The sequence below is a fragment of the Herpailurus yagouaroundi genome, unplaced genomic scaffold, assembly GCF_014898765.1.
Source record: "Herpailurus yagouaroundi ecotype Mexico unplaced genomic scaffold, PumYag 160, whole genome shotgun sequence".
Classification (NCBI taxonomy): domain Eukaryota; kingdom Metazoa; phylum Chordata; class Mammalia; order Carnivora; family Felidae; genus Herpailurus; species Herpailurus yagouaroundi.
Window position 1 is genome coordinate 8687423 of NW_024412401.1, and position 9847 is coordinate 8697269.

Genomic DNA, 9847 nt, shown 5'->3' on the forward strand with positions numbered 1-9847 from the left:
TTAGGTACCAACTCTGCGTGCTTCCTCTGGGCTTTTTTTTTCTCTGAACAATGGGGACTTTGAAACCACGAACTAGAGGCCCTATGATAAGTTGGTTTTTCAGGATCCGGTGAAAGAGTTTTTAAAAGGTGCTTTGGGGAAAGTGTGTGTGTGTGTGTGTGTGTGTGTGTGTGTGTGTGTTACATTTACTGTAGCCGTGCCTTGGCACCGAAAGGGAAACCTAACAAGACTAAGACCGATCCAGCGTTCAAGCAGCTGTTGCTCTGGTTTAAGATAGAAATCTACCCGCGTGATCATCACAGCGGTACCCCGTTTATGGAGTATTCGGTGTGCTAGGTGCTGTGTTAGATGCTTTACTTACAATGGCAGTTAAACATGTATAAATCCTGAGATGGGAAAGTGTCAAAGACTGTACAACAGATGGGTTCATCTGGGGCAGAAACAAAAACCACACAGTGAGGGAGAGAGAAGAGGCCCTTACAGGCCGGTGAAAGGTGACCAGGTCGCCCGGTTTGTATTGATTTGTAATCTTTAGAAAAACAGTGCTATTCTCTTTTAAGAGGAAGGGAGAATCTATTGGATGTCTCAGGAGTTAGAAAATTCTGACTTAAAAATTTGTACTCCTTCCGGACACAAGCACTTCTCTCTGAAATAAAAAAATCTGGTATGATTTATCTCTTTGAGATTAAAAATGGGAGACCCCTTTTTTGAGGCTTGGATTTTATGAGATGTTGGCCTTAGAGTCCTATAAGCTCGGCCTAGAATTATTAACAGTTGAGAGCCATCCGTGCCGCTTTCTGCCTTGACAGGGTTTGGTTCTACCTCAAGTCTGGAGCAGTGTGAAGGTTAGGGCTTTAATGGGTGGCTTGAGTTCTCTACCTCTAGCACTGGAAGGTACTCAGTCTGATGTCCTCGTTTTCCAAATGAAGAAACTTTGCCCAAAAGAGGTTAATTCTCATGCCTGAAATCCCACGGTTTGTTGCAGAGCCAGAATGTAAATTTGGAGCTCGACCCTTTTAGTTCATTGCTTTTCCCTTTCCTGTTTCCCCTCCCCTCTCCACTCCTAGTCTTTTCCGAGATAGGATTGTGATGATGATATGGACGCACTGCTTGTATAAATGAAAATGATGACCGTGTCCCACGTGGGTGTTTGTTCTTCAGACCATTGTCTGCCACTATTAATTTCACAAGTGATCAGTTTGGTTGTATGGTCAACCCATTTATCATTTTGAGTCCATTGTTCTAGGCAACTTAACGCTTTATAACTTGAGTAGCTGGTTTGGGGATCATTGAAATTTTAAGGCATAACCCAGGTCTTGCTTGGTGTTTTTCTGTACCACATTCTCTTTTTGATCAAAAGTGCTCCTAATGAAGAGCAGAGGTGACTTGTTTAAGTTGCCGATCCTTCCATTTACCTTGACCTTTCTCAGCCGGATGTACTTGAAGGAAGTGGCATGGCTAACGAGCAGTGAATTGAGAGAAAGAAAGAAAAATCTTGAGTAATCCACGAATTTAATAATCCTGGAATGCAGGAGTGGAGTGAATTATACTTAGCCTTGTGACATTTTCAATGCCCTAATTATAGCATCTTAAATAGGAAAATAACTATTTTCTATCCTACTCAAATTAGTGTGTATATTATTTAATACCATTTATGTTGGAACCTAATTCTATATTTTGGAAAGGACTACTTTTCCATTAGCTTTCCAGCAGACATTTCTGAGTTTCTTTCTACTGTATTGTGTTAACTCTTGTGCTCCAATGTTAAAATTTGATTGGTGTATTTCCATAAGAAATCTGAAATTTTGAGTACGATCGATTGATTTTGGTTCAGCGTAAGGAAGGTGAAGGTGGAATCCTAGCCTTTTGCAGTGGCTCTGGGATGGTACCATGGTTTAATCGGTTTTGTGCCTCTGATAGTGCTTGTCATTTTACATACTGCAGTGCTTCTTAACCAGGGACAGTTGTGCTCCCCAGGGGACATTTGGTAATGTCTGGAGACATTTTTGATTGCCACAACTATATTGAATGCTATTAGCATCCAGTGGGTAGAGTCCAGGAATGCTTTTAAATATCCTTCAGTGCATTGGACAACCCCCCCCCCCCGCCCCCAAAGAATCATCTGACCTCAAGGAGCAGTAGTGCAAAGAGTGGGAAAACTTCAAGCATGGCAGTTGCACCATAATGTATATTGAATTGCAAAATGCATTCACTCAATTAAGCATAAAGCTTTATATATTTGTATTCACTTACCAATTTGATGATTCACAAGGGAGAATTTAGCTCTTGGCTTCATTATGCTCAAAGTATTAAAACAAAATTTTGGCAATTATAATTGATTTTAGGTTCATTGTATTCAATGGGAAGAGTATAATATTATCATCAAATGTTAATCACTAGTAAGATTCAATGTTCTTATTTTGGGCTTCCCCTCTTCCTTAAGAGAGCTTCTTGGAATCAATATTGCGTATTATTCTCTGCAATATTTGCACTTGGATCTGACATAATCAGTTCTGTAGAAAATTTAATTATCCAGATGTCTAAATCAGTAATTAATCTGGATAATCCCTATTCTACTATATTCTACTTCGTCTCATCTTTAGTGTAAAAGTCAGAGATACTAAATAGAATCGCTGAATCCAGCGGCTAGCAAGATAAGCCTTCAGCTTCATGCAAAAAGGCTACAGTGGTTCCCACAATCCCAGTGAAGTAAAAGTTAAATTTTAGTGGTTGGTCCTATGTGCATCATTTCTGATCCTGCTTTAAAATTACTACCTCTTGGGGTGCCTGGGTGGCTCAGTTGGTGAAGCATCTGACTTTGGCTCAGGTCGTGATCTCACAGTCTATGAGTTCAAGCTCCGCATCAGTCTCTGTGCTGACAGCTCGGAGCCCGGAGCCTGCTTCGGATTCTTTGTCTCCCTCCCTCTCTCTCTCTGCCCCTCCCCTGCTCACATTCTGTCTGTCTGTCTGTCTCTCTCTCAAAAATAAACATTAAAAAAAAAAAATTAGAATTACTACCTCTTATTTCAATTGACCTGTTTTAATTTGGACAAAACTTAAATAGTAGATAGGAAAAAAAAAAAAAAAGGAGATAGATACTCAAGTTTTTTGTGGGATGAGGAGTCAGAAGGAGGGAGAGATGACGTAGAAGCACGTAAGTGCTCTATGATCCCACACGTATGTGGTAATACACAGTGGTGTGGTAACTTGTTGAATCGTCTTCTTAAATAGTCATCAATACCACCATTAAATGGAGGATTAATGGATGGTCATATATGATGCGCCTCACTTCAGTATGATGCTTGGCGGGAGAAAAACCCCTACCTAAGATTTGCAGGTTCTCTTCTTTCCTTTGTATTCATGTTCACGAACGTGACCTACTGAACTCCGGCTCTTAGAAGTTCGGCCGATCTGACATTCCTAGGAGCCTTTCAGGATTGGTAACATTTGTTCATTAATATCTGCGGCAACTAGAGTAGAAGCAATTCTGGATAGGTTTAAGTGCCAGAGAGTTTGGAATTTGGAAGTAGGATTTTGCTATGATTTCTGAGCGCTGGCAGAAAACGTTGGAGCGATCCCTTAGCAATGGCAGTAATCTGATCAGTCAGAAATAGCCTGTGCTTTAACAAACAGGAGGCTGCCAGCGTGTGAAGTTAGTGCATGATAGATTAGGTGAGGTTGATGAGAAAATAGATGGTGTTATAACATGCAGAAACCGTGTTAACGTGCTTAACATGAGCGTTTTGATGTGACCGGCCTGCCATACTTCTCTCTTTAAGAGAGAGAAAAATGAGAACACTTCCTGACTCTTAACCTCCCTCTTCTGTTGTGGTTTCCCACCCCCCCACCCCCCCCACCCCCCCCCCGCCCTGTAGTGGTTCTCCACCCTGGCAACATGTTAGAATTTCTGAAAGAGTTCTTAAAAATTACTAATACATGTGCTCCATTCCTAGCAACCCCAAATAATTGAGGCTTAGGTATCGGTGTTTTTTATTTTCTATTATTTTTCATAATATATATATGTGTATATATTTTATTGTGAGAGAGAGAGAGAGCCTGATTGGGGAGGGCAGAGAGAATCGCAAGCAGGCTCCACACCGTCAGCGCAAAGCCTGATATGGGGCTCAGACTCCTTAACTGTGAGATCATGACCTGAGCCGAAGTCAGACACTTGACTGACTGAGCCACCCAGGCGCCCCTTGGTGTTTTTAAAAGAGCTCCACAGATGAATCTAACATGCAGCCAAGGTTGAGAAGCCCTGCTTTCTAGCAGGGCATCACAGTTGTCTGGAGGGCTATTTATGAGGTCGGGGCCGGGGCCTGAGAATTCATTTACAGTTCTAGTAAGTTCCCAGGTGTTGTTGATATTGCTGGTAAGGTGACCACATTTTGAGAATCACCAAGAAGGCAGTCTTAAAAAAAAAAAAAAAGTCATTTGGGTTTAATTGATGGTTTGATGGTGTCTTAAATATTGCTAGAGATACGTTGTAGAGTTAAAATTTGAGATTAAAGAATATTATGTATAGGATTCCTTTTATATGAAACAAGGGTTGCTTTTTTTGTAATAAATTTATTAAAATATTTTTTTGGAGGAAAAAGCTATATCAATGATAATTAAAAGCTCTGTATAGTACTTCATAGTTTAAAAAGCTAATGAATTTACAATTTCTAATAGAGTTTTTGAACATTTAAAATAACCTGTTTGTGGGTTTTCTTTTTAACCTCATTACTTAAGAATCCTTCAGATTTCAGATCTTACATTTTATTTCTTAAAATTTTTTTAAAGTTTATTTATTTTGAGAGAGCAGGGAAGGTGCGGAGAGAGAGGGAATTCCAAAGTAGGGCTTGAACTCATGAACTGCGACATCATGACCTGAGCTGAAATCAAGGGTCAGACGCTTAATTGACTGAGCCACCCACGTGCTGCAGATCTTATGTTTTAGAGTCTCTTTAGATATCTTAAACATTAAAAACATTTTTTTTTTATTTGTTTTTGAGAGAGAGACAGTGTAAGCAGGGGAAGGACAGAGGGAGAGGGAGACACAGAATCCAAAGCAGGCTCCGGGCTCCAAGCTGTCAGCACAGAGCCTGATGCAGGGCTCGACTCACTAAGTGTGAGATCGTGACCTGAGCCGAAGTTGGACGCTTAAGTGACTGAGCCACCCAGGCGCCCCAGTCTCTTTAGGTATCTTCATGGATATAGCTCAAACCAAAAATACTCATTCTTGTTCAATAGAAATTTTAAGAATTTTCAGTTTGGATAGTTGGTTTTGAGATGGGAGAGATGTTTTCTTTTTACTTAGCTTAAATATGCTGGAGGAATGGAGCCATACACTGAGAAGAATGGGGACAAGCGGGAACTGAGAGGGAGATAGTGTTTACAAGTTGGGGCAGCGTTAGAGGAAAGGGAACCTTCCAGGTTTGGAAACAGGAGGAGAAGGTGGCCTGGGACTTCGAGGAATGAAGGAAGCAAGGGATGGATATTCAAGAGCTTGCCCAGAGTTCATGTATGGCAGAGTTAATTCTCAAATCTCGGGTCCCTAAGACTTCAGAGTCGATTCTCTTTTCTGCAAAACAGATAAAGGAAAAAAAAAATGTTCTAATGACCCAGCTCTGCAGCCAATGATCGTTTTGTGACAATTAGGAATCCTGGAAAAAAGTTTCTAGAGGGTATTGGCTTTTTGTTGCATTATATTTGAATACTGCGAATTTGTAGTCCAAAAAACGACAGCTTTCCAATGTGACTTTCTGTGCTTTTCAGAAATCGTCCTCAGCCTTTGATCACTGTGCTTGAACATAGACCTGATTGCTGGCCAGTACTTTTGCAGCAGCTGACGGCTTTTTTCCAGCGATGTCCTGAAAGGTAACGTAAAATAAATAAATGAGGAAGATGGAATGGCATATGCTCATTGTAGAGCTTTTTGTGTGTTTGTTTTTGAAGCTGCTTTATCTTGTTTTCTCTTAAAGAGATGTCTTAGAGTATAGCTTTCCATTTTCTTTTTAAGAGTAAGAGAAAAAAAATCTAGATTTAATTGATAGTTGAAATATTGAATATAAGAAAAGATATTAACAAAGTCAATAAGCATTGGTTAGGTAGGAAAGTTGATTAGAAGTATTTGGTAAATGACTATACACAATGAATATAAAAGATAGATTTTTTTTTTCCCCCCTGGAAATTGGCTAGTGAGTTCTTTCTCCATTAGAAACCTACCAGTTTGGGGGCGCCTGGGTGGCTTAGCTGGTTAAGCATCCAACTTCGGCTCAGGTGATGATCTCATGGTTCGTGGATTCGAGCCCCACACCAGGCTCGGTGCTGACAGCTTGGAGCTTGGAGCCTGCTTCGGAGTCTGTGTCTCCCTTTCTCTCTGCCCTCCCCGGCTCACACTCCATCTCTCTCTCTCTCAAAAACAAACAAACAGACAAAAGAAAAAAGAAAAAAAACAAAAAGGAAGAAGCCTGCCAATTGGGATCAAGTAATACAGCTACACAGGAGGTTAGTTTAGCTTCACCAGGGCATTCTAATGGTCCTCAGAACCACCCCCCTTCCTTCCATCCATACTGTACTGGCTTATATTATCATCTCATTTGGTTATTGTTGATAATGCTGCTATAAACATTGGGGTGCATGTACCCCTTTGAATCCATATTTTTGTATCCTTTAGATAAATACCTAATAACTGCCATTGCTGGATTGTAGGGTAGTTCTATTTTTCATTTCTTGAGGAGGCTCCATGCTGCTTTCCAGAGTGGCTGCACCAGTTTGCATTCCCACCAACAATGCAAGAGAGATCCTCTTTCTCCGCATCCTCACCAACATCTGTGGTTGCCTGGGTTGTTGATGTTAGCCATTGTGACAGGTGCAAGGTGGTATCTGATTGTGGTTTTGATTTGTATTTCCCTGATGATGAGTGATGTTGAGTATCTTTTCATGATCAACACATTTTTAAAATGAAATTTCTTGCTGTTATTAAATAGATTAGGATAGGGGTGCCTGGGTGGCGCAGTCGGTTAAGCGTCCGACTTCAGCCAGGTCACGATCTCGCGGTCCGTGAGTTCGAGCCCCGCATCAGGCTCTGGGCTGATGGCTCAGAGCCTGGAGCTTGTTTCCGATTCTGTGTCTCCCTCTCTCTCTGCCCCTCCCCCGCTCATGCTCTGTCTCTCTCTGTCCCAAAAATAAATAAAAACGTTGAAAAAAAAAATTAAAAAAAAAAATAGATTAGGATATTTTATAAAAGATACTCCTGATGTGCCAAGTTTATTATTAAGCTTGGTTTTAGGGTAATCCTTAAGAATACATCTCCAGAGTGCCTGGGTGGCTCAGTTGGTTAAGTTTCAGACTCTTGGTTTCAGCCCAGGTCTTAATCTCATGGTTTGTGAGATTGAGCCCTGTGTTGGGCTGTGGGCAGGATTACTGATACTCTCTCTCTCCCTGCCCCTCACCCACTTGTGCTCCCTCGCAAAATAAATAAACTTAAAAAAAAAAATTTCTAAATCTTTAGTCAACATGTAATTACCTTTTGGTTATTTTCATTTCAAAGGAGTATTATATTGGGATTTGGAAATAGTTATTTTAATGAAATTTGTCCAGATATTCATAAGGTAAAAAAAGATTATTAATTAACTTTGGTTTATTCACTGATAAGCTTCTTTTCATTTAAATTCTCAGATCTTAGATTATGCCATCTAGAGCCTTTAGGAAGTTCTAAATTAAGTTTATTTGCCACGAATAATTTCAGTTGTCTCCTTTCTGCTTATACACTGTGGGATTTTTCTTTGCAGGAGGAAATTGATAATTCTGGTTGCATTTTTCAACAGTCTATTTGTTTCCTGAGATTTAATTTTAGAGCAAGTTAACTTAGTCACTTAGTGCTTAGTAACTTTAGTTGTTGTTTGGAAGGTAATGAAAGAATGTTGGTGATTAATTTACTGAGAAAATCTAGTGATTCACAAGTATGGGAAGAAGGCAAAATGTTGTGAAGGCAGCTTGTATTCTAGCTCTTTCTGTCTTAGGAATTGTTGACTGTCTGAGTTCATTTTTAATAGTATGTAGATGTCCTAAAATGACACTATATCTTCATGCTAGATTTTTGTGGGGCATTATTTTATTTTTTATTTTTTTACAGGTATTTATTTTTGAGAGACAGAGCATGAGTGGGGGATGGGCAGAGAGAGGGAGGGAGACACAGAATCTGAAGCAGGCTCCAAGCTCCGAGCTGTCAGCACAGAGCCCAATGTGGGGCTCGAACCCACCAACTGTGAGATCGTGACCTGAGCCGAAGTCAGACGCTTAACTGACTGAACCACCCAGGCACCCCGGGGCATTATTTTCGAATTAAATTCTGCTTTCATTTATAGAAGGCCTGTGTGGTAAGACTTCACCTTCATGGAACTGAGAATTGGATAAATCGTCAACAGTGTCATAGTCTTTAGGCCTGGATACTTCAAGGTTATCTAGTCTTAAGTATAATTTCTCAGATGAAGGAATGAGAAATTCCTTCACATGACTTGCTGAAGGGTCAGATGGTTGGTTAGAGATTGAGATGGGCCTAAAGCCTCAGGTTTTTGACTTTCATTCCAAGATTTTTTCCCACTACTTCTCCCTCTGAACATAAATAGAAAAGACTTGTGTGTAGATACAGGCACAGTTAGCTCCATTTGTAAACATTTTCTGTTTAAATTTTAGAGGGGAGAGAGAGAGAGCAGTGGAGAGGGAAGTGGGAGAGGGAGAGACCATCTTTTTATTTATTTAACATTTATTTATTTTTGAGAAACAGAGACAGAGCATGAGCGGGGGAGGGGGCGAGAGAGAGGGGGTGGGAAACACAGACTCCGAAGCAGGCTCTGGGCTCTGAGCTGTTTGCAGACCCCAATGCGGGGCTCGAACTCGTGAACTGCGAGACCATAACCTGAGTCGAAGTTGGACGCTCAACCGACTGAGCCACCCAGGCGCCCCGAGGGACAGAGAATCTTAAGCAGGTTCCATGTTCGGCTGGGAGCCTGACTATGAAGCTCGATCCCACGACCCTGAAATCGTGACCTGAGCTGAAACAAGAGTCAGACACTTAGCTGATTGAGCCACCCATTTGAGTGGGAAGAGCCTAAGAGGCAGAACTTGGCAAATTACTGTAATAATTCCTTATGTGTAATATGAAACATGAAAATGCAATTACGATGTCGGATGCCTGCTGATTGTAAAAGTATGACTTAGAGTAAGTGAATCGATTAATTTAGTGATCGCTTTGGAGGCCTAGTATGTAGTCATTGGTGATACAGCAGTAAACAGAAATCCATGCCGTCCTTTGGCTTACAGTCTGCCAGGGGATAGAGATGCTAAGTAAATAATGACAAATGAAGTCCTTGCCCTGTTGAAGCACGAAATGGGGATCTGCCCTGGCTAGGTGTGACTCCGGGAGTCATTTGAAAGGAGAGAGCCGGAAAATGATAGGAATTAGCAGAAGAAGGAACACGGAAGGAAGAAAGAGGAGAACGTGAGAGGGAACGGCACGTGAGAAGAAAGCTTAGATAACTTGATTGACACCTGAAAGGCACTTAGTGTGGCTCAGTGGAGAGTGGAGGGGGGGGGTGGAGGTGGCAAGAAATGAGGCTGGAAAGACCAGCAGAGGCTAAATTATGGAGGGCTTGCAAATTGGGCTAAATACTTTCTCTTAAGTGGGGGCACACTCTTTTAAGCTGGTTACTAACCTGAGCAAATTTTTATATGTGGAAGGTGCTTCTGGCATTTTAGTGACTTTGGATGTGGAGTTACTGGGATATATAGAAATCTAAATAGATAGGAAAAAATTTGTAAAGCCTTCCTCCTCTTTTCTTTCTTTTTCTTTTTCTTTTTT

At 41.0% G+C, this 9847-nt stretch overlaps 1 protein-coding gene across 4 annotated transcripts in view; it reads left to right on the forward strand.

Moving 5' to 3' along the window:
* FOCAD (focadhesin) overlaps positions 1 to 9847 on the forward strand; it is a 316309-nt gene that overhangs the window by 68835 nt on the left and 237627 nt on the right. For all 4 annotated transcript variants that reach the window (XM_040481365.1, XM_040481366.1, XM_040481368.1 and 1 more), the window contains one exon: positions 5761 to 5862. In XM_040481365.1, coding sequence (XP_040337299.1) covers positions 5761 to 5862 — 102 coding nt within the window. The remainder of the gene's footprint in view (positions 1 to 5760; positions 5863 to 9847) is intronic.